The 27,391-nt window shown below is 42.4% G+C and overlaps 3 protein-coding genes across 4 annotated transcripts in view; all 3 read left to right on the forward strand.

The window, feature by feature from the left end:
- Window positions 1-10,533, forward strand: part of lpgat1 (lysophosphatidylglycerol acyltransferase 1) — a 39,470-nt gene extending 28,937 nt beyond the window's left edge. For both annotated transcript variants that reach the window (XM_041064844.1, XM_041064845.1), the window contains exons 7-8: window positions 6,541-6,647; window positions 7,599-10,533. In XM_041064844.1, the coding sequence (XP_040920778.1) occupies window positions 6,541-6,647; window positions 7,599-7,750 (259 nt within the window). In that variant the 3' untranslated portion in view covers window positions 7,751-10,533. The remainder of the gene's footprint in view (window positions 1-6,540; window positions 6,648-7,598) is intronic.
- Window positions 10,534-16,009: 5,476 nt separating this feature from the next.
- nek2 (NIMA-related kinase 2) lies at window positions 16,010-20,048 on the forward strand. Its single transcript, XM_041064484.1, has 9 exons — window positions 16,010-16,342; window positions 16,994-17,211; window positions 17,357-17,597; window positions 17,717-17,799; window positions 17,899-18,025; window positions 18,154-18,388; window positions 19,024-19,078; window positions 19,162-19,238; window positions 19,532-20,048. Exons 1-9 carry the CDS (start codon window positions 16,247-16,249, stop codon window positions 19,735-19,737), a joined length of 1,338 nt encoding a protein of 445 aa, XP_040920418.1. The 5' UTR covers window positions 16,010-16,246; the 3' UTR covers window positions 19,738-20,048.
- A 1,350-nt stretch (window positions 20,049-21,398) lies between these two features.
- On the forward strand, window positions 21,399-26,486 carry slc30a1a (solute carrier family 30 member 1a). The gene is made up of 2 exons (XM_041064856.1): window positions 21,399-22,296; window positions 23,814-26,486. The coding sequence occupies exons 1-2, from the start codon at window positions 21,723-21,725 to the stop codon at window positions 24,728-24,730; spliced, it is 1,491 nt and encodes a 496-aa protein (XP_040920790.1). The 5' UTR covers window positions 21,399-21,722; the 3' UTR covers window positions 24,731-26,486.
- The last annotated feature ends 905 nt before the right edge of the window (window positions 26,487-27,391 follow it).

Genomic DNA, 27,391 nt, shown 5'->3' on the forward strand with positions numbered 1-27,391 from the left:
ATTTACATTACCCGATAACGTGGCAGCACTTTCACTGCATATAAACCAGGACAGAGACCAGATTTTTCCAGCAGTGTTTGTTTACTGTAGTGTTAGCTCTGTGTCTGCATTTCAGCATGTTGAACATCATCATTACATCTAGAGCTGAAACAATTCATCAATAAGTCCATCAACAGAAAAAGAATCAGCGAACGTTTTGATAATTGAATCGTCGAGACATCTCATGGTTCCAGCTTTTCTAATCTGAAGATTTGGTGCTTTTCCCAGTAAAGTTAATATCTTTTGGTTTCATACAGTTGGTCAGACTAAAAAAGCTGTTTGAAGACATCACTCATGTTATTTTTCACAGTTTTGTGATGTTTTACAGACCAAATAACTAAACATTTAATCAAGGAAATAAACAGCAGATACAGCAGCAATGAAAGCCCCAACTACATCAAATATCATTGTTTTTTTTTCTGACTACATATTGCATGTCACAGTGTCCTGGTTTGTGTCAGAGTAGCTCCACCTAGCATGTCTAGGTTTCTCATAACCAGAGTGAGGCCTTTGTTCTGATTTCTGAAAGCAGGATATGGTATTTACTGCATAACATACTAGTGCACAGCATTAATTGATCACATCAGTGGTTTCTAATTCTATAACAAACAAAATTCTTTTATCAACACACCCTCCGCAGTAATACTGAACAGTAATGTGGTAGCTCATTAGAGGAAGAATGTGAGAACTAGCATGTGTATGTTGTTTAATACAGTCAAAAGTATGTTCGGCCTTTTTTTAAGTAGCAGTCCCTGATGCACAAATATCATCTGTTGCAGGAAGTTGGTAATCATGCGCCTTAATGTATACGGACCTAACGAAATAACAAAAAGTTTTTAGCCAAACCTCTTGTCTTTTATCGAGTGCCTGAGTCTTTTTATAAGTACTCTGAATACGTTTTTTGATGTGAACAAAAAGTAGTCCTGTGTGTCGACACGTCGGGAGATTTCTCAACTTTTCTCCCTGTGGTCGAGCCCTTTTTACATTTGTTGGTGGAGACTCTATCGTGTCCGTTGTTCTGCACCAAACCATTTCCTGGAACACAGACCGCCTCGAGTCAGAGAGGAAGCAGATTAAAGACTAAATGGAGCAATTAACGAGCGGGCTCCGACCGTCCCTCAACTTCTCCCTGATTGCAGATAAGCACTTCTTGGCATCCTGCGAGGTAGAGCCCTGTGGAGTCATGCAGAGTGTGTGGTTTACTTAAGGATTTGGACTGACCACAAAAGTAAAATTATGCAAGGAAATCTGCATTATTATTGATCCAGTATAGCACAAATAAGACAAGGACATATGTGTACTCTGACATAATTTTTCATACTCTTTGTTTGATTGTTGCTTAAACCTTCACTCCAGAGGAAAATCAAGAGGAAGAACTCAAAGGCAGCAGTTTGGGATTTGGAGCTTCATTGCACATAGATGAAGAGCCTTATCTTAACTAGTAAGAGACAGGGAGCAGGACAGGAGGCTTCTTTTCGTCCCCTGAGCTGCACTGTCCACTAATCTCAATATTCACCTTTTGCAACTTTGTGCCCGGGCGCAGGCCTCCCAGGGCACCTCTTTGTTTCTCAAGATTTCACAGCCAGAGAGATTTAGGGGCCGCAGAGAGTCCCCAAACAATGACTGGCTGCCCTCCAAAGAGGCTTGTTGAGTGGACAGACTTTTTCAGCCACAGTCCAAATTTAATTAGCTTCTCAACCCAGTTTGGAGGGGAAACAATATCTCAAGAATAAGAGCTGTTCATGAGCTAAATGTTTCGAACAAGGCAGTAAATACAGAAGATCAAAAGCTTCTGATTCACATCTTTTGTAACTCTAATTTGTCTTTTTCTAATGAATAAATGCAGGGATAACTATCTGGCAATTCAACTGCTGCAATTCAAATCTATGTAACTATATTTGAGGTTTTTGTTTGTCGTCTACGTAGCAAACCCCTTATGCTTTCCTCAAACTAGTTGCAGCATCACTTATGATTAAAGATGTGCATCATCTGTTTCATGTTGAGCAGGTCAAGACACGGTAAACATCTGACGTTGAAGGGTATTGACAGGAGAAACTGCAGCTCTCCCCCAGCTGTCTGTCCCTGTGCCAGGGTGTCAGGTTAACAAGCAGGCCGGTGCCAAGTGGGTTAGGGTGGAAATGAGAGCCCTGCCGTGGCCCCACGCCAACACATCACCACCAGTTCCTCACCACCGCCGTCACTACTGTACACTGTTGCACATGCCGCCATCCTCGGTTTCTTTTCACTCAGCACAAAGTTGACGCTGCAGAGCAATGTCTCCATTTTTCACACCACTGCAAACAAAACCGCACGGAGCGTTGCTAGCGACTGTTTGGCTCAACCCCCTGCTGTTGGCGTTTGCATTGTAACGTTGCAGGCGGGATGTTGAACTGATAGATCAAAGTCTGTTTGTTTTCCATGAGCCAAAAAGAGATCGCTGATGTTGGCTGCAGCTCGGACTTTTATTATATGTCAGCAGCCAATGCAATCCTGGCATTTGTACCAAATACCCGTTCTTGAGAAATATCTACACATACATCTAAATTTTTGGATTGTATTATTCTGTGCAGCGTATATTATTATTACTATACTAATGTCACACATGCTGAGGAAGACAGAACACAAAAGGTTTGTGTGCCTAAGTGGACTGTTGCTAATGGTTTATTAAAAAAGAAAAGTGCAGAGCCCATTAATTTCTTTATTATGCTTATATTAGTCATTAGTTTTTCATCAAGCTGCTAATTGATGCAACTATAATATAGGATAGTGTCATGACATTTGTTGATATATGCTGTTAAGACTGATGGAAAGTGAATACGAGGTCAAGAAACTAATGCAAACAATCATTTCAGTCATTGTTCAAGGAAAAATATTAAACTTTTACTGGTTCCAGTTTCTGTACTATGAGGTCATGATGCTTTTCTTTGTCACATATATTATGATATTATACATTTGACATTCGAAGGCTTTTCATATATTTAGTTGACATATGATTTGAATTGATTAAACTGGAAGATAATGAACAGATTAATAAATAATGAAAATAATCTTTAGTTGCAGCTATAATCAGAAATAATCCACAGGACTGAGGTAACACAATGTAATTGGTAATGTCCTGAAACGCAGAGTCGATGTGTTTTCAGGGCAGGAAATGAACCTTTTGAATTTCCTTCCTTTTTGGCTGCGAGTGGTTAATCTGAAGCCAGTTTTACTAATGTGGCTTCAGACATTGTTCCCCAAACAAGCCGGGCTCGTTAACCGGTGAAAGCAGCTGATAAGGGGAAGATACTCTACTCTATCTAAGCATATTGTTTTGAATCCCCGTTGATCCGAATCAGCAGCGCCTCCTCCAAACCTCAGCTGTCCTCAGCAGCCTGTGCAGACACAAAAAGATCCTGATTTCTGCATGAATATTTCAGCTCCAGGAAAGCGCTGTGGTAGCCACCTGCTACCCAAGGCCCTAAATGCCCAAACCTTCCGATAAGTGGAGCAAGCCAGTTCCTGTTTTCCTCTGCCAAGATTACAGAGCTATCGGTTTACATTTCTGAGCAGACACGGCCTTTGGAAGGCATCCTATACTGGAGCAGGTGTGAAACACTGTGATCGCTTACATCAGATTATACATATAATCATCTATTCATTCATTCATTTATATTTAATAATGACAACAACACCATCACTGCCAATCATTGCTGTGAGGGAAAAAAACTTGCAAAATTTTCCAGCCCAAAAATAAACTCTTAATGAGAGCTACATGTGCAGCCTAAACCACAAATTACAACCTATCACCACAACTAGAAGGCAGTTGCAGGAAAACACTGCTTTTATTGTTGTAGTGGTGACTTGCTTGATTTATCCTTTGCTTTAATTGCCGCTCTCTGTCCGCATATTATCGTATCAGTCTTATTATTAGAGGGTTCTGATGTGTCTGTAATTCTCAGCCTCTTTCTAGACGTATTCTCTTTTTCCATAATGCTTTGGGATGCATCAGTGCCAGTACTTGGTTTCTGTGGCACATCAGTAACACGCACGATACCTGATATTCACAGACACAGAAGGAGAAGCTTTTGTGCAGCGTCTTGCTTCGACCTCTAATCACCCTATCAGGTGGCCACAGCAGCTTAGCTCCAGTTTTGGGCAGCCTGAGCCGCTCAGGGGCCCTGGTGTAGCTGTTGGTCAAAAGCTGTTTTATCTTCTAAAATTCAGCTTTATTAGAACCTTTGACTGGTGAAAGCTGTGGATTTTAGTCAGTTTTATCTCAAATTGAACAGGAGTTTCATGCGTCTCGGGACGTAAAAGTTGCTCTACTTAAACAGGACCTTGTTCAGACTTGCCACAGAGCAACGCCCACACAATGAACTGCTGGATAATGAGGAAGAAGTGTCCATAGATATACTCTTAAAATATACGAACCACACGGAAGTCTGTGTTGAATCATCAGCTCCTGTCCTTCAGATGTCTTGAACAAGCAGGCCAGGTTTTTATCTGCGCTAACGTTGTCTCTGACAGTAGCTGAGCTTTTTACACCAATAATTTTGAGAATGTGGGCTCAGTGAGAATGAAAATGCTTCGTGTACTGACTTATTTAAAAAGAAATGTCAATCATCAAAGGGTTAAACCTTTTTAATATCTGTTCAACACATGGGAATCGCGCACGTGAACGCTTATTCTGATTATTGTGCATTTTCATTACGTGGATCAATTTATTCAAGGGATCCTGTGTATACTTTGGTGGAAATTATTTTCTTGATTAATGATTTCATCATTTTGTCAATATAATGTCAGAAGATGCTACAAAATGCATTTTATATTCTCCCAAAGTCCAAGGGGACATCCTCAGATTTCTTATTTTATTTGACCAAATGTCCAAAACCCGCAAAATATTCAGTTCACAGTGATATAAGGCAAAGAAAACTATCATCTCCTGACATTTGAGAATGTTGAACCATCAAATATTTCACACTTTTGCTTTAAAAAAAATTCCAATAATAATCAATACTGTTACCCACATAGCTGCATATTAATTTTCTGTTGATCAACTCATTGTTGCAGCTCTGTGCTTTTATGGCTATTTACATGATCATTTAAACTGCCACTTATTTTCTTGACTAATCAATTAATCCTTTTGTGAATTATTTCCTAGTTTCATATTAATGAGTTGTTTATGAATGAAACTGGAGATCTTCTGTAAGTCATCATCATACCTGCAACATAGAGGAGAGGAAACATGCCTCTGTCTTCTTAAGAAGCATCTTAAAGTAAAGACATCATCCTGACAGGAGAACTGCCGCCTTCCCTTAGATTGCTTTTTAATATATATTGAACACTTTACCAATCAATACTGCATCACTTATTACAGAAGCTCTGCTTGTAGGCGCAGATGTACTCTTATTGTGGACGTTATCCGCTGGGGAATATTGAACAAATGCAGAGGAAATACTTGTCTGAGGGAGGAGACTGTAACCTCTATTTGAAGGTGACCAGGAGCTGCCTGTGTGGGTGTGCAGCCTAACAGGGACCCCTTCTGGCAAGAAACGAGATTTCATCAGCACTCTCATCATAGCTTGTAAAAGTGACCCTTTTTTTTATGAGCCTCCTACTGCTTTCACAATGTCAGCCAGGACAGCAGTGATTGTGTTTCTCATTTCTGATTGTAAAAAATATACAAAACAGCTTTATCACGCTGCTCCTCTTTAATTTTTACAGTTATCATGACTTTTAATGGATACAAAAAAAATTACAAGAGAAATATAAATGATCAGAGATACAGAACATATAATATTACAGCCATCTTTTCAGAGTATGTACTAGCAAGTACACTCTATGATCAAGTACGAACTCACGAGGAGCATTTTTTGTGATTTGCTGATATTCAATAGACCAAATAACAAATCATTTAATTGAGAAATGATCCTAAATTGCAACCTTACTAATGCCCAACTGTACCACTGCAGCCCCCCCCCCCCCCCCCCCCCCCCCCCCCCCCACACACACAAAAAAGACAATATCTGATTAAAAAATGCTGAAATCCACTTTATGCTTTGTCAGGATTCAGTGGTATTTCAGCTCTGTGCAGCCAGTGCTGGGTTGGAGTTGGGACTGTCTTGACAGCAAAACTGATTTCTCTTTTCCAGTCTAATTTTTCTGACCTTTCTTCCCCTCTCACTTCTGGCAGCCGTTTTGTGGAGCTACATGACTCTGTCTGTCTCCTGTCAGGACTCCCCTCAGCACTTCTGTCTCCATGTGACAGTCTGATGAGCCTGCCAGTTAATGAATCCCCAAAACAAGCTGAAGCTACAGCAAACACACAGACTGCTGTAATAGACTCTGGTTTGAAATAGACTGCTCTGCTCAGGGACCACCGCTGACACCCTGGGTTCGGATTGCATCTTCCACGATGGATCAATGCAGACAGTTTCTGCTGAGAGAGACTTCAGTTATCCCTTTTTTGTGTTTCATCTCTCACCCTTTCTGCCTGTCTCTCTCTCTCTCGCCTTTCAGGATGTACCCAATAAAAGAGGTTCCTGTGGAGGCAGAGGCCCTGACTGACTGGCTGTATCAGAGGTTTGTGGAGAAAGAGGAGCTGCTGGCGCACTTCTATGACACAGGTCTGTCTCTCCATGTCAGTTTGATAAAGTCAAACTCAAAATATATTAGCCGCAATGATTGTGCAGCTATTGCACGCTTCTCTATTTTTGAAAAGAGGCAAAACCTCAAGGATAATGAAAATGTGAATAGTTAGTAATGAGCAGTAGAATGAAAGTACAGACACTTACTTATCACCCTTTTGCATCAGGTTGTGCTGCAGTCCCCTTCTCGCCTGTCAAACGCTCATGCCCGTGGACACTACGCTTTTCTCCTTCCAGTGTAGACGACAGATTTACACACTCAGGAGTTGGGACGCTCAAATAAAATGGCAGATAGTAAATTTAGTGCGGTGGATAGTGAATACGGAATGATTTCAGACACAGCCTGTGTCTGAGCCTCAGGCCTCTGGGCAGTGTTTCCTATGACAGTGTTTGACTAACATCCGAAGACTGGCGTTGCTAGGAGACACACTGTCAACTTCTATGGTGCACTACTGACTGGAGCATATTGTGCTCCTGTTTAATGTACAAACAGTAACAGACAAACCCACGTTGCTTGGTTCGTGATTTTAAGGCTTATTCCCACTCAACGCCACTTTTCATTTATGTTATTGCAGCACCTGAGTCACAACCACAGAAATGTCACCAACATGGCTGCAGAGTTGATTCAGCTAATTTAAAAAGAGTTGTACACCTAGTTTCACTTGTTGAAAAACTGCTCCAAACACAAGGCACGTATGCGACTCTAAGGAAAGCAGTGGGGATAATGCTTTGAACCCAGAATACTGGGAGGTTTCGCTGTTCTTCCCATTCCGCCACAATGCGTAGCTAAGATTTCTAAGCCAAAATGAATTTTAATTTCAGTTCACCTTCTACAACTGTAACTTCTTCTGTTTCCTGGTTCAACAAAAGCTAAGAAATCTCCATAACAGCAAAACGCTGACGTGTTTGCATTTATCCGTCTCCCAACAGGATCATTCCCCCCTCCAGACGGACACAAGGAGGCAGTTTCCCGGCAAATGACCCTCGACCCCGTGTGGCTGTGCATCATTCAGTCTTTTGCTTTCGCCTCCGGCTACATGTGGTACAGCGTCCTCCAGTACCTCTACTGCTGTTTATTTTGAGTGCGCTGATGAGGCGAGAGTCTTTATCGGACCACTGGAAAAGCCTCAGGATCGGTTGGTGTGTGGCCCAGCGTCATACTTGCCCCCTACGATGGATGAATGTACATTTGCAACAGTGGAAAGACTTGACAGGAAACAATAAACATATGAAAACAAGTACACAAACACACAGATTACAGAAACCCATACAATAAGAGACTGGTCACAGGCATAGTTAACTTACACCCTAACACTACACACTCGCTCCAACGGCCTAGCTGAATAATCTCTCGCACTCGTCACGACTCACATTTTGATGTTTACACGTCCTCATACACGTAGACGCTCACACGTACATAACTTTTTATTCAAAGTTAACGAAATGAGGCTCAGGACTCCTCCAGAAGACGCTCTGGACCGGACTCTCTCCTCCCCTCCCAGGCTTTAGCCGTAGTAGTTTTACAGAGTATAAAGTATGTATGGACGCGTGTGTGAGTGAATATATGTGATTAGAAGCATAATGTCTGCCCTTATTCTTCCTCCTGGCAAGAGCTGATGAAGCCCACTGGACCTCTCTTTCAGCCCGGTGACTAGCCGGCTGGCCACACCTTTCAGAGCGAGCGGCTGTATGAACGTTGAGGCTGCACAGCCGGCCGCTCCTCTGGCCTTCATTGCACTAAGGATCCATACTGCCCTAACTGCTCCCTGCCCCAGGAAATGCTCCTGAATGGTAGCTGTCAGTGTTTTCATTTCTTTTGTTTTCTTCCCCTCCAACCCGCATATCTCCACAACTACGGCCATCGTTATTTGTTGTTGTCCTTTTTTGTTGTTGTTGTTGTCGCTGTTGTTGTTGTTGTCGTCGTCTTCGTCATCAGGACGGGTTTTTTTTTTTTTTAGTTTTTGTTTTTCCCTTTGTTCGCCTGTGTCGAGGCAGTATTCTGAGCTCACTGAGAAAAGGGGGATCATGTTTACACTGGCGGCCCTGCTGAAAGCCTAAAGGGGACGATGGCTATGACGCGGCACTTGGTTTAAGGATCTTCTTCTGTTTCAGACTTGAAGGGAGGAAAACAAAAAAATAAACAAAACAAACCAAAAACAAGAAGTCTGGTGGCACGCAGGGCAAGAATTGCAGTCTGATCACCTATAAAGTAACTCCCTCCATGTGGATTCTCCTTTTCACCCTCCGCTGTCCAACATGCATACACATGCAACACACATTTACACAGACAAATACACATGCGCACACACGGCCATGTGCAGCTACACAGCAGAGTAGACGTGTCTCGAGGATCATCTCAGCAAGCCAGACTGAGAAGGCACAGACTCTTCTTCCCCCATTGGACTATATAGTTTTACAAATATTTAAGCCATATGCTTAGTGTCGTCGGGGTGGGGAAAAGACATGGAAAAAAAAAATATGATTTTTATAGAAAGCTACCCTAATGTTCAGCATTCTAAAATAGAGATTTTGGCTTACAGAACTATAGGTGTCATTACTGTAAATTTACAGCATAACCTGCCTAAGTGAGTGTGTGTGGTTGTCGCCCCGCCCCCCCTCCCCATTTTTGATATATATGATTCATGTCGTGTTGCTCTGTGACGTCAGAGTGTGGCGACAATTTCACCACGAGTGGTCAAATTTTATTTCATTTTAAATTGCGTGAACTTTCGTCCTCATGTCATGGTATGTTTAAATCTTGTACATAACAAAGCTGAGGAGGAGTTTTCATTTGTTGGAAAATGAAATAACTGCAGCGTTTGTCTCTCTTTTGGTCCGTGATAATTTCTGAGATTTTTAGTTTAAATTATCATGAATGTTTTTTTAAAAAAAAAGAAAAAGAAGAAGAAGAAGAAAGCAAGGATTTTCCCTTCACTTCTCAGTGTTATCCTGTTTTGTTTTGTTTTTCTTTAAGCTCCTGAGCAGGAAGTTGTGTGCTTCAACATTAAAGCTACTGTGCGTCTGTGTCCTGGCTCACGAAACGTTTGCACAGCGACACATGGGGCCCAGTTTCAAACTTGTACCTTTTAAATCATCAGGAATTGGTGGGAAGCAGTGACTGTCAAGCCTTACCTGATGTCCTGGTAGACCACAATCCCAAGTAATGCCGTTTCCTCACACTCCCTCTTGACAAACATTGGTTATGTTTGTTATAGAGATAGTTTGAAGGAGTCGAGCTAAAACTGGGTCAGTGAGGAAAGGATCACTCTTCACTTACAAGGGAAACTCTGGCAGGGCCCTGCAATGATGCAGCTGTTTTCTCTCGAATGTTGTTGTGGTTTAGAGGTCAATTACATGTAATATGCTTAGCCTGCTTTAATTAGGAAAATGATAGAGGAGCAGCAGTTATTGTTAGGAACTAATGCATAAAATGTGCATTTTAGTAGTTACTGCTACCTCCCTGTGCGTCACTGTTGAGAGAAACTGTGTGAAATTTAGAAGAAAAAAAAAAGGGCTACCTGATCTGGTAGGTGAAGACATCTTAAATCAGGCTGTAAATGTGTTTCATCCAGCGGCCCTTTCAGATTCCCCTCCATCGTGAGAGTGACTTGAAATGAAACTTCAAATGTTTTTTTCATCTTTTTTTTTTTTTTTTTTTCATTTTCTGACCATGTTTCCAAAGAAGGCAGGGAAATAATGTTTTCCTAGATGTGGTTTTAGGAAATAAACACATTAGGGATTTAAACAAATTATACTAGAACTGTCTGTAATTTTCCATTTTGTACTTCTCCTTTAATTCCTAGCTACACAGCCATTTTACAACACAAAAAACTTGTGCTGGAATAAAACATCATAAAGATCCTAACCCGTGTACTGCTTCTCTTTAATATATTTTTGCATTATAGGATTTTTCAAGAAGAAGTGACTCGAGGACAACTGGACTCAGTTGAAGATGTTTTATCTCTCATCCAAGAGGCTTCTTCACATCTTGAATATATATCCAAGTATGCAGCTCTGAACATGTGGAACATTTGAATCATTTATGTATGAATAGGACAAAACAATAACATTTACAAAGAATTGCCAGTTAAATTTGATATGTAAACTTTTTTTTTAAATTCTTGTTTTTGTTTTTTTGTTATGCTACAGCTCAGACAGTGACAGTGACTGTGCGTTTGAATTGTTGATGGCTTTTGATAGCGTGGCACCACAGATGTTTCCTAGAATCTGATTTACACGTTACTGACGTCTCTTCCAGCTAAGTTATTAAGTTTTAATGGCGCAACCTGAGTTCACGAATCATTCGTTTGTAATTATAAGAAACAAAAGGGGTAGAAAAACCACTTGGTAACAACCAATAGACTTATGCAACTGGTGACACAAGGTCACAACCGTTTATTGCTTTGTTTGTCTTTGACTGTCTTTTGTGTCTAATTATGTAATTGCATTAATATACTTAAAGAAATGAATGTAATCAAATCAGGCTAAGTAGAAAATTAGTTATACAGACAGAATATATTTACTAATAAGGAAGACTGATGTAAGTCTTGCAGAATTTTATCTCTAAAATCCTCAATTCCCACTCATTGAAGTTACACTCTTCTGGGGTAGCTTCTCTTTTGTCTGCACATGTAAATGTCAACTTTCCCATTTTCCCTTTGCTGAGTGACGGGCTGAGAACAGTCTCCAGGTAACCGAAGCCTGTGTTTGCTCAGTTCTCTACCTGTTGTTTAACTGTGGTGTCTGTTGCTGGCTGTTGAAAGTCTCCAGTTTATGTTTCAGAGCTCTGATTTCAGCCTTGACGTCGGCTCTCTGACAGTGAGCTGATGTAAGTGTGAACTCTCAGCTGAAGACTGCAGAGATCTCCTCACCTTAGCAGGGGGGCGAAACGGCTGCATCAGCCACAGAAAGATTATTGGTTTTACTTGTTTGGAGTTGAATATTAGGAGACATAAACGTGTTGTGCCTATGCTCAGGAGTGTATGGAGTATAGCTAAATGCAGAGGTGTAGTTAGAGGCTAAACCTCTGCATGCTGCCCTAAGGTAACAAAATCAGCATTCCAGCACCTCTGAGTTTGACTGACTAACACGTTACGTCTTTTTGTTAAATCCTTACAAAACCCAAAGCGTGGAAACTACAAGCTGCGGTTTAACAGGCTATGTGCCAAACCAGTTTTTTGGCTTGAAGCACTGGAATATCCACTTAGTAGAGAACTAGTCTTGAGGATGTAACTGTTATTGGCCCAGAGGAAGCCTGTTTCCACTCCTTATGCTAAGCTATGCTAACTGGCTGCCTGCTTTAGCTTCACATTTATCGTACAGATATGATTTTATGGTGCTTGAATAAATGTATTTTGTTATATTTCATTGCCAGTAGGCTATGAGTTCCCACCAGCATCTCTGCCCCACTCACAGGACTGATTATCGCTGTATTGCAGTTTGAGAGATGGTCAAGTCACATAATACCCCCTGTATCGACTGCTATAGCCCTAGAATTGTTGGATTCACAGGATAAACAGAAACAAAGGCCAGTGTGGCATGCCACCAACCACATTTCAATAGCAGCTGGAGTAATATGTGGAGGCTGGGGTCTGCCACACGCTTCAGGCAGCCAATGGGAATCGCGGGTGAAAACAGCGGGAAGTGAGCTGGAAAATGGGATTAAATATGCACGAAGCATCACCAACATATCAAAGGGCTAAGAGTCATGAGCCAACAGGGTGGCTGTAGCTTGGCGTGGAGTCCAGATGGAGAAGGTGTAGCATCACCCTGCATGGAGAATCTTACTCCTCAGTACAAGCTCAAAATCTCTTCCCAAGGTCACCCACATTACACAGACGGATTAGTCTCCGGAGGAACTTTTGTGCCCTCTGCAGAATCACCAGTGTTCCTCCTCAGACACCTGCAATGAACTATTTCACGGGCACTGCTCCCCAAGGTCCTCAATGTCACACTTTGATGCCTGCTCCCTCATGAATGCCGCGGTGACGGCAGCGTCCCTTGAGTCAGCAAGCACTAAAACATCCAGCTGTGGAGAGGAGGGCCAGATTGAATGTCACTGCAGCAGCCGCCAGCATCGCACAGCCTCCCTGGCCCTTCCTTCTGTCACATGATGGGTGTGACCTCTGGTCAAATTAAGATTGCATTCAAATACTTGTCAACACATCAGGAGTGCAGCGGTGAAAAAAAAACAACAACTTGTTTTATCAGTTGTTTTATCTGTACCAAAACCAAAGTGTAAAAATGGGGCGGTCATTTGCCAGACTGTTTCTTGGCTGGGAGTTTCTGGTTATGGCCAAGGAATGGTCTGGCACAAATCCCCCCATGAAACAGGGAAATGCCATTTTTACACTTTGATTTTATATGGATCAAACAAGTGTAGTCCCTTAATTACCTTACAGATATGAGAGGGGTATCACTTTACCCAAATTATTATTATTACTTTTAGTATTATTAGGATTAAGTCCCTGTTTTTCATTTGTCACAGAAAACCATTCTGCAGCATTTAGACATCACAGAAGAGAAAGCACCCACATCTCACAGTCACACACAGGTGTGTGTGTGTGTGACTGCGAGATCATTTGCATCACATTTGTGTGTGTGTTGTCTTGTCTTTAGAAGTTTCTTTAACTAAAACTTCTCCCAAAAAAAGGGGGAGTCGGGGGTGACGTGAGAACCATAAGGCTCTTGTAACCCCCATTACAGGAACGCAGTCACCCCAGCAGAGGTGAGGAGGTTATTATGGGATGTAGCTGTCTGTCCTCCCTGTCGCTCCCTCTCAACTCCTGGCCTTTAACAGGGGCAGCTGACGTCAGAGTGGCCTCAGGCACCCGACTGTCTCTGTTGTTTTTAGCTGTCAGTTTTCCGCTCGGCCCCCCCGACTGTTCCTGGCTGATGTCCAAACTCCTCCAGCTCTTTGTAGGAGTGACCTTTGCAGAGGCAGACTGACAGACCGGCTCGGGTGCTCACTCTCTTGGTGGTGTGAGTGGTGTCAGTGTGTGGTACTGGCAGCAGAGAGCAGAGAGGGCTGAAAGGATCATTTGAACACAACTGTTACTGTGTCTGCCCCGCTGAGAGAACCGTTCACTGACAGAAATCCCTGAGATTGCATCTATCTCAGGCAGGGATCACACATAAAAGTTTACTCATAATGAGAAAACTAATCTTTTATGTGTCACATGTAGGATTTACTCAGGGTGTGCTTTGGTTATGCATGCTTAAATTAATACCAGTGCTTCTTTATTTTTATAAGTGTGTGAAGGAATCAGAAATATGATTAAAACATGCACGATGTTACTACAGCCAAAAAATCTGATCTAAAAATGCTCTCTCATGCCCAAGGTAATGTCTTAAAATGTTTTTCATTTCTCTACCAGTCCAAAACCTAAAGATTTTCAGTTTACAATGATGCAACATGAAGAACAGAAGCAAACCTTCACATTTGAGAAGCTAAAACCAAAAAATGTTTGCCATTTTTCCTTGATAAATGCCTTAAAATTAATAAACTGCTGGTGATTCCATTTCTTAACTGACTATACATACATCAGTAAAACCATATTGCATATTTTTCAGAGCAGACTGTTTACAGTGATGACATATGTGATACCCAGAAATAGGAGCAGAGTGAGAGGTCGCTGCGTGTCGCTGCTCTCAGATGGCGTCTCTTCAGGTGGTCCTGCTGGTCAAATCAAATGACCAGTGACAATAAAGATGCCCATCAGCCTCCCCTGTGTCTTACATATGCAGCCATGGAAACTGCTCTGATGACAGCCTGCGACCTTTTCCTGTATTCAGGAATAACTGGGGATTACACAGTGAGGCGAGCAAAGCCCCGAAGATCATGTCAGTCAGAGCCACAGACAGAAAACAATAATGTATTTAGTTTTCAGGTGAATGGTATTTTATACTTCTGCTTCAGTTCTTTTGAAAGTTTTGCTGCTTTCAGAAGAACTGAAGTGTCTGATACTTTTAGTCTTAGTGCCTGATCCATTAAATGGTTTGCAGGGACTGTTTCAAACATGGGCAGTCTGTTAATTCAGACCATTTTAGAACATACACAAAACTTTTTTTTTTTTTTTTTTTGATTTATTCTCCCAAATCACTTGGTCCTTGGATATTTTTGGAGAGCTATTCTTACCTTTACTTAATTAAGTTTCCAGACAGCTACTCAGTGTTCCCTGAGAATAACATAAGCCCCAATGCTTCGGGTAAAAGAAACACTTTCTTGCCTTTTCCACCTCTGTGCATGAGCATCAAAGGAGAAGGAAGAGTTGTTTGAAGAGACGGATCCCACATAAGTGTGTGTCACATTACTATATTTTCTGCCATTTTATTTTAAATAAAGCAAAGAACAACTTTTCTAATATACAGTTGAATCTGAGCCGTGTCAAACTGTCAGAGACACAAGCGGTTTGTTGTATATTAGGTTCCGCATAACTTGTTACCTTGACAGCTACTGTTCCTTTGCTGATTAAGGTGTTCTGCAGACTACAGCCATTCGTGCACAGGGCACTGGGGGAGGCAGACAGGACCAAACCTCATTTGTGTTATCAGCATCACAAATTTTTGATTAGCTTTCCAAACACTGCCACAGATTACATTCCAGTGAGACCTTGAGAAATCTGTTGAAGATAAATGGGGAAAATCCTCCAGTAATAAGTCTTTATTTTTTATCAAACCATCTTTGAAATCTTTTTTTCAATTTTCCCATATAATTGAATTACCCTAACCCTATTTCCAGGAACAAGATTGCTATAGTGGTGTAGCAGGAAAAATCTGTCTTGTGCATTTGCAGCCTCAGTGGGGCCCTTCTGTGTTACTGCATCTCTTATGATACATGTACAAATAAATATAGTAAGTTAATGCATCCGTCTGTAGTGGTTATCAGGGCTATCAGTAATTAAGAGTTTATAACGCATATTAGAAAGTCTGCAAAATTTGAAATCTCAACATATTTCAGCCTCTTTTCTCAAAATACTCTGTGAAGCTTCACTAATGAAGAACATTACACAGCGTCACAGGTCTTCTTTTAAGCCGGGGGCATGAGACAAACCTAAGCATTAAGTACACTCCAAACCAAACTAACCCAAACACACAGTGACTCTGAGTTGACGGTGTGTTTTTAGCGCCACCCTGTGGACGGTTGAACGCCCCCCCCCCCCCCCTCCCCCCTCCCCCCTACCCGCTCTACTCTCGCGGTTTTTCAGGCGCTTAGCAACCTAACAACTTGCATCTTGGCACAGACCAATCAGGAGTCACCGTGTGAGGCGCGTAGGCCAATCACCATCGAGGATTTGGGCACCAATTTAAACCGAAAGGAATCGCTTGTTGTTTTCTTAACTGCAACGCACATGAGCGAACGAGCAACGATACCTTAAAAAAACATTGTCTGTTTTAAACATCTTTATCGGGATCGAAGGCATCCCCAGTGTAAGAGTAAACCGAGAGATTAATTTGGAAGTTGCTGGTTTAAGTTTATGTTTAACTACAGCTGAGTCTATTCCAGCGTTAGCCGGTTTACTAGCTGGTTTAACGTTAAGTCAGGTAACTTCAGGTTAGATTCGGTTTAAACGAACAGCATGCCGTCCCGTGTAGAGGACTACGAGGTGTTGTACACAATAGGCTCAGGTTCCTATGGACGATGCCAGAAAATAAAACGGAAATCTGACGGGAAAGTGAGTAAACTTTAGATGTTTGTCTGCACAAAACAAATCACATCGTTAGTTTTGTCTCATCAACCAAAAAACATTAGACGAATGTTTTTGTTTTTAGCACGAATATGAAAACATCGTCGGGCAACATCTTTTGTCCGGTAACAGAAACACAAATGACAATAGGCCGGTGTTTGCCACTTTATTTTGTCATCTAAAAGTCTGTGTTTTGGAGGTAATTAGTTCCGATTTGTAAAATACACACGGGTGGACCTGAGTAGGTTAGTAGGAGATAAAAAATTGGGTAAGGCACCTTTCTCAGGGCGGCCATTTTGACTTGTTACAGGTAAAGCACAGGTGTCACTAATAATATTTTAATTGTGAAGCCATGCCACTGAGACAGCAAGAAATACCCCACCCTGGCACTGATACATCTAAATGTAAGCTAATTATAATTTACTATTATTTAATTGTGTAAATGCCACCCTCATTATAAGTAGGTGGTAACTGTTGCAGCAGTCAAAACAGCAATCAGACAGTGCAACATATTGCTGTACTCTGTATTTTTATCTACAGATATATTTTTTGTCTCTGACTCCTGGTTGATGATCTTAGTCCCTTCCCACTCATGAATTCTTTGATTATAAGCTCTGTCGTTCTGGTTCTGAATTGTAGATCCTGGTGTGGAAGGAGCTGGACTATGGCACCATGGGGGAGAGTGAAAAGCAGATGCTGGTGTCGGAGGTGAACCTCCTGAGGGAGCTCAAGCACCCAAATATAGTGAGGTACTACGACCGCATCATAGACCGGACTAACACCATGCTGTACATTATCATGGAGTACTGCGAGGGCGGGGATCTATCCAGCCTCATCAGCCGGTGCATCAAGGAAAGGTGAGAATGTGATACTTATTGTTAAAATAGGTAGGTTGTGTATTTATGTAAAATTCATGAATTATGTATTCTCCAACTTCCTATTTGTTCATCTTGACAGCATCTGCAGAAAGAAGCGTCTCCCTTTTTTTTTTTCCTGTTGCAGGCGTTATTTGGAGGAGCAGTTCATCCTGCGAGTCATGGCACAGCTCATGTTAGCTCTGAAGGAGTGCCACAGACGCAGCGATGGCAGGGCCACGGTTCTTCATCGAGACCTGAAACCAGCCAACATCTTCCTCGACGTCAGACAGAACGTTAAGCTCGGTGACTTTGGCCTAGCCAGGATCTTGAATCATGACACCAGTTTTGCAAAGACGTTTGTTGGGACACCTTACTACATGTCTCCAGTGAGTGGTTCTGTCCTACTGTGTCTGAAGTTTTTACATTTTGGGGAATGTATGGAGCATTTAAACTTGACCTTCCTGATTGTAGCCTAATAAGCCACAATCTGTCTCAATTTTTTCAGGAACAAATAAACCGGATGTCATACAATGAGAAGTCAGATATTTGGTCACTGGGGTGTTTGCTGTATGAACTCTGTGCATTATCGTAAGTTTTCCAACTCGTTTGCTTGAGCTTTTTTTGTGTCCCCCGCTGGTTTGTTGACTAAAAACAATCTGACATTTTCCCTGAACTTCTGCTGTTTAGCCCTCCGTTTACTGCTTACAACCAAAAAGAGCTGGCAGAGAGGATCAGAGAGGGAAAGTTCAGAAGAATCCCGTACCGATACTCAGAGCAACTGAATAGCTTACTCAGCAAAATGCTCAACTTGAAGGTGAGAAATATTTAAGGTATTTGCTGTGCCAGACAATGAACCTACTTCATTATTACTATTATTGTTACTTTTTTGTATGTGTGTATGATGTAGTTGGGGTACAGTAATTGGTCCCCTTCTCTTGACAGGACTATCTGAGGCCCTCCGTGGAGTCTATTCTCCAGAGCAGCCTGTTGGCTGACGTGGTTGCTGAGGAGCAGAGGAGGGCAGAGGTGCGGCTCCGAAGGAGGTCAGCGGACTCTGACTGTCCCCTCCACAAGCCGGCTGAACCGGCACCCACGTCGGCTGCAGAGCTCAAACTCAGGGAACAGGCGCTGAGGGACAGAGAAAAGGCACTGAAAGAACGGGAAGAGAGGCTGGAGCGTAAGATTTTTATCTTTACTCCTGTCTGTGCCACGCAGACCTTGGTTCAACACCTGGTCAGGGTTAAGCTGTACTGTGGCCTGGCCATGAGACAGGATGACCCCTGTTGATCTGCATTTGCATAGCCTGAGATAACTTATTTGATGGTACTTGGAGTAGCTGTGGGTCCTGAGAAACATCTGCTTATCATTCTTTACCACCTGTGAATAGTCCATTGATGTGTGAGTAAAGAAATGACTGACATTTAAGTATCATCCTCAGCACAGAAAATAGTTTAACATGCATATTACAGGCATTATTGACAGTTTTTATTTTAACGTGGTTTGATACAGCACTCTTAGGATTAACACTTAAGCAATGTGTCCAATAAATAAAAGAAGACATTGCTTATCTTTGTATGAGAGTGGCAGCGTAGTCAAAGAAACTCGTGTAACTGGAACAGGTTTGTGCATGCTGCTTGTGTAAAAGAAGTGTTGCAACCACGTTTGCATACTTTGAGTAGCTTCCACACTTACGTCCCCTGCCTGCAAATATGTTTACGTATGTCTAAAGGACTAGAACGTTGTTAGTCACACATGGCAAATAAGTGCTTAAAATTCCAAACAAAGTCTTCCCTTTTTATCTTTTCATGGCAGAAAGAGAGCAGGAACTGTGTGTTCGTGAGCGACTGTCAAATGAGAAGCTTGCACGGTAAAACTTTTTCCTTTTTTTTTTTTTTTGTTAGTCTTTCCACCTGATTGGTACAATGTGTTAATTCTTATCTACTGTTACAGGGCAGAGAGTTTACTGAAGAATTACAACCGTCTACAGCAGCAGAGGGACCTGGCACCGTTCTATGGCAAAGACATAGGTATGGGAATCAGAAGAAGACCTCTGGACTTACTGAACCGAGACAAGAACTGAGCAGCTTTTATATGTTTGTGCTTCTGTTTGGGGTGTGGATGACCAAAATCAAGTTTATTTATCACTTTTTAAATCATGCAAATAAAGATTTTATACCAATAAAGAATTAAATTAAACCAGCATTCATATTACATGCCTGACAATCTGAAATCCAGCTGTCATGATCGATTTCAAACTCTGATGATATGCACTTTAGTCTTAATCTTTGTTAATCAGTGACTCCTTACTGTTTGGTCCTAGATGTGGAAAACCTCTCCCCTGGCAAGAAGAAGGTCCACTTTGCTGGTGAGAGCAAAGAGAACCAGCAGCCTGATAGTCATCAGAGTGTGACGTCCCAGGAACTGATACTGAGGAGGCTGCAGGTGGCCAATGTGCGCGCACAGACACTGAGTGAAGTGGAGAAGGTCTGTCAGTTCAAGAGCAGACAGATCCTCGGCATCCGCTGATCGTAGAGATGTCCTTATCTGTCTTGTAACTGAGTCATAATAACTGGATGTAAAGTAAGATTTATTTATATGATAATGGAGTAGCTGTGATAGTAGTGAAGCCAAATGATTGAATGTAGCGTACTGTCATACAGTTGCTTTGTAGTGTCACAGTTTTGTTAAGTTTGATGTGTGGATGTGTTAATTTTATAGGCAGCTATTGTGATTGTGAATTTACTGTATGTTCTTGCTGTTTGTGTGTGTGTGTAAGTCAGGTTTTCTTTCTTTTAGGATTTGTATCTATAAGATATATGAAGAACACCTAAATCTGTGATGCCAGTTCAGTTCAATTTTATTTATATAGCCCCAAATCATATCTCAAGGCACTTTACAGAATAAGGTCAAGACCTTAGTATATTAAAGAGAAACCCATCAGTTCCTACCATGAGCAAGTACATTGGACTCAGTGTGGGCAGCCATCTGCCTTGGCTGGCTGGGTTGAGAGGAGAGAAATGGGTGATGGACATGTAAACTATGCATAATGAATGATAGCGAAAAGATTTGCGCTATATACTCTCAGTGCACATAGTAAAATATGCACTATTACTACATGTATGGTAAAATAGAATATATGAAACTGGTGGAGTATGGTTAGGTGTAAAATACCACCACAAAGGCTATAAGGTTTTGTCTGTGAAGATCTATTGTACAGGAATCAAAACAATCGCTCTAAAAACGGTAGTTTAGTTTTTCTCATTTACATTACAATCATACCACAACCGCACTGTTTAATCGAGGATAGTTCCCACAAGGGGTCATCAGTTTCCCATGAACAGTCAGCCACTGCATTGAGAGGGTTCTGTGCCAGTCATCACAGCCACGACAACGAACCTCCGCACCTGAAACTCGTTTGTTCTTGATTAAATGCTGTTAGCAGGAAATAATTAGCACTGACACTGAGGTTTCGTTAAATAGTGGATATGCAGTTAAAACTGATTAAAATTAGAAATGGTTTGAATAACTAATATTTTGGCAAAGATTAAACAATGTTAGTGTTATTCCATTAAAACCTATGGCAATGTATATATATAGGGGTACATATGTATATATAGGTATATATGTAGGGGAACATATTTATCACAGTGTCAACAGTAAAACATTTTAAACAATAAAATAATTACAAGGGGATAGTTAAGGTCGTCTAAAGACAAAATCAAACCTTAGGCAAAGCAACAACTGAGAGATTAATAATCATTAAAAAATTAGGGTATACTGAGACATATATAACACCTTTCTTTCTTGATTTCATCAAGCTTAGTGAGGATATATATATACACTAAATTCGTCGATAAGAAAGCGAATAAAAGGGCCAGTGTGTCTCCACGTTCGTGTGTATCCCGAATATCTAAACGACTTAAAATACATGAAGTTTTCCACCTGAAGTATCGATACTGGCTAGATTTTCAGCTCAATTAAGGGTGTCATCGCGAGATTACAGTTGCACTTGGCGTGCATAGTAACCATGGATTTGCTTGTCGACCCCGCCTACTGGCGAGAGTTGCAGCATTTGACCAATCAGATCTCACTCCATAACCTCTCCACCAATAGAAATCATCCAGGGCGTGTTCTAGCAGCGCCGTGTTCCGTGTGGAAAGTTTACCGGCTCGGGTGCAAAGTTTCAGCCGTCTGCAAACCGGAGCTCATAGGCAAACGTATCTGGAATTTGCTGGCGACGGCTGTGGCTTACTTATACGGTAACTACAATCGTATCACGGATTAATTTCGCCCGTGTTTGTCTCCAGATCAGGCCGAGTGATGCTGCCGTCGCTGGATAAGAGTAGTGAATGAAGACGCCGTTATTGTCTCAGGGAGCCAGCTAGCTTATCGTAAGTCATTAGCTTGGAGTCGAACCGGAGAGCTAGCTAGCTGATGTCCGGGTGATCTCGTAAGAAAACACGGTGAAACGTTATTTAACGTCAGCTCGAAACTACTGTGAAGAACAGAAGATGGCTTGCGAGCCCAACCGAGTCCGGCTGCTCTGCATGCTCTCACTGACTTTTGTGTTTTTCATTGTGGAGGTGGTGGTCAGCCGGATCACCGCATCTCTGTCCATGCTGTCGGACTCCTTTCATATGCTGTCGGACGTCATTGCGCTGGTAGTGGCTCTGGTCGCGGTGCGATTCGCCGAGAAAACCCATGCGACCAACAAGAACACCTTTGGCTGGATCCGGGCGGAGGTGATGGGAGCTCTGGTCAACGCCGTTTTCCTCACGGCGCTGTGCTTCACCATCGTCCTGGAAGCGATCGAGCGTTTCACGGAGCCCCATGAGATCGAGAGCCCCATGGTGGTCGCCGGGGTCGGTGTCGCGGGGCTCCTGGTCAACCTGCTCGGGCTCTGCTTGTTCCACGGGCACGCCGGCGGAGGACACGGACACTCGCACGGAGGTCACTCTCATGGGAATAAGAACAAGAGGGGTAAAACAGGGAAGTCCCAGAAAGCTGGGAATGGGTCCTCTGGAGAGGAGACCAACAACTTGGTGGCAAATCACAACAGTCCGGGGGATGTGAGACCGAGAAATGGTAAGCATGGAAAGTTGGAGAATTTTTGTAATTCTAAACTTAATCTTCCGTGTTTGTCTTCTCTGTGTTAAATCATGTAATCGTACCTTTAAGTGTACACTAGGCCATTATTAAGTGTCCATACCCCACAAATCCAGCCCTACTGTGTCCCACAATTATTCTGACAGCATGTCCCAGACTATCTCCATTGTTAGCAGCTCAGATTGCATAACATTACGTATGCACTTCTTCAGTGTACCCTTAGGACACCCTACCCAAGTGACTAATACACATCAATTCTTCTAGTACTGTGATATTTAGATGTCTGTGTTTGCTATCAGATATCAGTTGGTGAGTCGTTTTACCCTTAGAAACGTGGCCACCTTCAGTGGCATAAACACACTCAGGTTTCAGGCTTTGTAAAGACTGACGACAATCAGCTGCCTTATAAACAGGGAAATGTGGAAGCTTCTGTCTGACAGAAACTGTTTCTGACGAGTTGTAACTTGTGAAAGAGTCAAATCGTGCTAAATTAACCCAAAGTCTTGTGCCTTAGTTTTACTGGTCACATTAGGCTTTAATTTCCACTTACTGTACAAGTGAAATAAGTGTTTGTAAAGTAATGATTGTCTGATTGTTAGACAGCCCTGTTGTGGTGGAAACATCTCTTCCTTCTGTCTGTAAGTTAAAAGTTTGGTGTATAGTGAATGACAGACCTCCCCCCACAAAAGCATCCTTGGGCGTGCCAGTGGTCATTCTCGCTCACTAAAGGGTTAAACCCATACAGAAGACCATTTCTCCCCCACACTGTTAGGCCCTGCCATTTTCAATAAATGGAGGCAGTGCACCACACCCCCCCCCCACCCCCCCCCCCCCCCGTGCACTGATCGCTGTTACTGGGTCATACATCAGTGTAACCGTGGAGGCGACAGCCCCAGCCACACCATTAGCCGTTGATGAATGACCCGTAGAGTCCCGGGATGGAAGCGAGCAGCCATTGCTCAGGTGCCGTTCCCCCGAGCACTGTGCACTGCCTCGCTGTCTGCAATTATTAACTGAATTTGATTATTTGATTTGTTTAATGTTAATTACTATAGAGTGATTTTCAGCATTTACATGCCTGGAGTCCGCCATGAATGTCTGGTATTTTTCTCCTGTTTTTTTTTTTTTTTTTTTTTTAGCTCCGAGCAGTTGTAGCAAAGACTTGGTCACAAGGCTGAATTGTTTTTCACAGTGAAAGCTAGAACATTGTTAGCAAGAAAAAAAAACCCACACACACCTTAATGGACTGTATGTCTTCAAAAATTGTTCGCAGTCACCCTCCTCCTCTTGACTTTGAATGGAGCTGCTCTAACATGTGTTGCCTGATAACACCAAGGCAACATTTCTGTTTTTGTTAATGTTTTGTCCCTGTATTGTATTGTCTGTACATCTATTTTGAATGGTTCATTAGTATCTAAGTATCAAAGTCCAGTTGATTGTTCAACTGTCACCTCATGTTCCAGTAAACTAAACTAACCTTCCTGTTTTATCTTCAGAAATCAGCTGTAAAGACAGCACCGAGGTGCAGATGAACGGTAACACCCACTATGAGGAGATGGACCATGACCACGACTCGTCGTCTCAGCTCAACATGCGCGGGGTCTTCCTGCATGTGTTGGGCGATGCCCTGGGCTCCGTCATCGTGGTTGTTAATGCTTTAATATTTACCTTTGTGTGGCAGCCCTGCAAAGCTGGTGAGATGTGTGACAACCCGTGTATCAACCACAAGCACAACCACAACGACAACTTCAACTACAACGACAGTGCCACAGAAAGCCCAAATGTCAATGCCACGCAGTCTGCTATTAAGGCTGCTGGCCCCTGCTGGGTCCTCTACTTGGATCCCACTCTCTGCATCATCATGGTGGGCATCCTGTTGTATACTACCTACCCACTGCTCAAAGAGTCGGCCCTCATCCTGCTGCAGACCGTGCCCAAGCAGATAAACATGCACCGGCTCAACGAGCGGCTGTTGAGTCTGGAAGGTGTGCTCGCCATCCACGAGCTGCACATCTGGCAGCTGGCCGGGAGCCGCATCATCGCCACGGCTCACATCAAGTGTCACGACCCCACATCTTACATGGAGGTTGCCAAACGGATCAAGGACTTCTTCCATGACGAGGGCATCCACGCCACCACTATCCAGCCGGAGTTTGTCACGTTCAACTCGGAGTCTCGAGACTCCCTCTGTGAGCTCTCCTGTCGGACTCAGTGTGCTCCCAAGCTGTGCTGCGGTTCTGCCGACAAACAGAACACAGGGCCCGACAAGAAGGCCAGCGGTGACTGCAAGTCGGCTGCCGCTTCAGCCTTGGAAGGGATCAGTGAGACCCCAGAGCAGGCCGCAACCATTCAGGTGTGCCCTCGGTCAGAGCCCGAAGTTACCATCACCAGAGAGGTGGAGTCGTCTCTGTGAGATGGAGGGCACTGACTGAAACAGAGGAGAAGCTGGAAAATGACCACTCTGGGCAGAAATTATCACTGTCATTCATAGGATGCTGTTATCTTTTTTACCTGTAGTTGTCCTGATAAGGAAATAATTTTCCATAGCCTTTTATTCTCTGTCATTGCCCCCCCTTATGGCTAAAATACCCCCCCCTCCCATGTACATGCATTTGAGCCTCATTTTTTTCATCTTCCTCTCTCTCATGTCCATCCCCTTCCCTCCCTCCCAGCCTCTCCTCTGCCGCTCGGCTCCTCTCTTGTTGTCTGTTGCCCTGGCAGTATGGTGGCAATGCATGTTTGGGTTCACTGACCTTATCTCCTCCAGGACTGGAGCGAGTCCTGCATGAGTGTCCCTCATTAGCACCGTGTTGTGATGCGTCATCTCGTCCCATGGTGTTTCTGTGCCAAAGCTTCTCACTGCAGGACTGAAGGGATCGGAGAGATGCCCTCTCCTCAAAAAGGACACACACAACACATGCAAGTCGGAGCACACATCACTAGGTTATTTTGTTTAGCCTATGGACCTGTCGGCGAAGAGTCTACCACCTTGTTTTTTGCGTAGGCTTTGAGCAGATCTATTTTCTTACCCTCTGGCCCCAGATGGAAGGGTGTTGTATTGCATAATAATTTAAGTATTTAAGTTATTAGAAATGATCTATTTCTCTCTGTAGATGCTGTTTGTAATATTTAGTTTGGATGATAGAAACATTTTTGCAATTTTTCTGTCTTGAAGTTTTTGACAGACCACCTATGCTGTAGTCAGTTTTACAAATGTGATGTTTTTATAATGATCTTGTTTTTTCAGACTTTTCTCTGGCCTTGACTCAGTTTTAATTGCAGTTTTGAGTTGGATACAGAAGCCGTATCAACACCTCTCTCACCTTGCCTTTTAAATACAAAACTGCTGTGGTATAGCACTAAATATAGTAGACACAGTGCAACTGAACTTCTTGCAATGGCACAGTCACCTAATTAAATGTTCATTCACAAATTTGATGCCTTGCAAGCCAGAGGGTTGGGTCTGTTGTGAAGAAATGAGCACTGTATGCCATTAGTGAAACACTATCCTCTGCGTGAAACTGTACTGGAAGCTTTCTGATGGTGGCTGTTAAAATCCTCATGAATGTTTGCGGCACCTTGTCACAATCCACACTGAGGGGGAGGTTTTGTATTTCCAGGATGTTTTACTAAGTTTGCATGAACAAACTGAGACCTGGTGTTCAAATTTTCAGAGCTCTACTAAGAGCTACAGTTGCTGCTTACCAGCACCCGCTGGTATCCTCCAACGTTATTCATAACTGTGTAGGGAATGACTCATCATATAGCTTATCTGTCCACTGCTTTGGACAGCTGAGCAAGCTATGTTTGCTGAATTAAAGTCCATATGGTGGCCTTTGAAATCTTATGAATTTCTCCCTCGTCACCACAGATATCATTTAAAAGTGATCCATGAGTGCGTTTCAGCTTTCCACTCCCCATTACATGTGTAAATGCAATATAGAAATATGTGCTGGGAAATGTATATTGACGTGTTCTTCATTTGTAATGTTTGGTCACTTTTATTCTGTGTCTTTTAAGACTTGAGCTCTATGTGCAAATTGAAAACAAAAGTGTTTTTTTTTTTTTTTTATTATTTTAGATATGACATGTCAGCCGATGTGTTTTTGAGATATCTATATATCTCGTTCCAATGTGTCATTGTGAAATAAAAAAATGGCTGTTTGGTACAATTGGCGAACCCATTGTCAGTGGTGTTATTGATTTGCTTTTTCATGGAACCTACATGGAAAACTTTTCATTTAGCAGAAATGACGTGCTTTAAAAGAAGAAGAACAACCACAAAGAGATGGAAAAATAACCGCAGAGACATGAAATGTCTTTGAAGAGACACAAAATGACCATAAAGGGACCTGGGTCAATCACAAAGAGATTAAATATGAGACAACAAGACATAAAACAACCAAAAAGGGACACAAAATAGAATCGGATAGTTGTTTTGTGTCTGTCTCAGTCTGGGTTGGGGTCTTGCTCCTATGGAACAGGTTTTGGGGGAGGGGGCGGGGGTTGCTGTATTTGGAGTGAGAACCTTCAGCTATTTACTGACAGAGCTTCACACCAGAATATTTAGAGCTGTTGAATTGGCATCCATTAATTACACTGAATGAACCTGTAACCAGTAATAATGTGAATTTCATTATTGCCAAGAACCAGGGCTTTAAATCATTGAATCAATCATTAAATCCACTTTAGCCATAGAAGTGTGTATGAGATTAAAGAGGAGATTTGGCTTTAAAGGAGCAGGGGCTATACACAGGTCGGCATAGCTTTATTACACTCACCCTACATTCCAGGTTCCGTTAAAAGTTCAGCTGAAATGAAGATGTATGTGCATGTCTGCTACAGTGTAGGGTTTTTTTTTTTTTTGTGGTTTAATGATTTCATCAATACAAGATCAGATTTGTCTGAGGAAGTGTAAATGATGATTAACTATATTCTGCTCCTGGTCTCTGAGCTGATGCTGATTAGCCAACTACAGAGATGTTGTTCAAGAGCTGTTAATGCAAAACCTATAAACTTGCTGAGATTGTCTTGCATTCTAATTCAACTAGAATTATATTTTATACGGCACATC

Source organism: Toxotes jaculatrix, chromosome 19 (genome assembly GCF_017976425.1).
Source record: "Toxotes jaculatrix isolate fToxJac2 chromosome 19, fToxJac2.pri, whole genome shotgun sequence".
In the NCBI taxonomy this organism is placed as follows: domain Eukaryota; kingdom Metazoa; phylum Chordata; class Actinopteri; family Toxotidae; genus Toxotes; species Toxotes jaculatrix.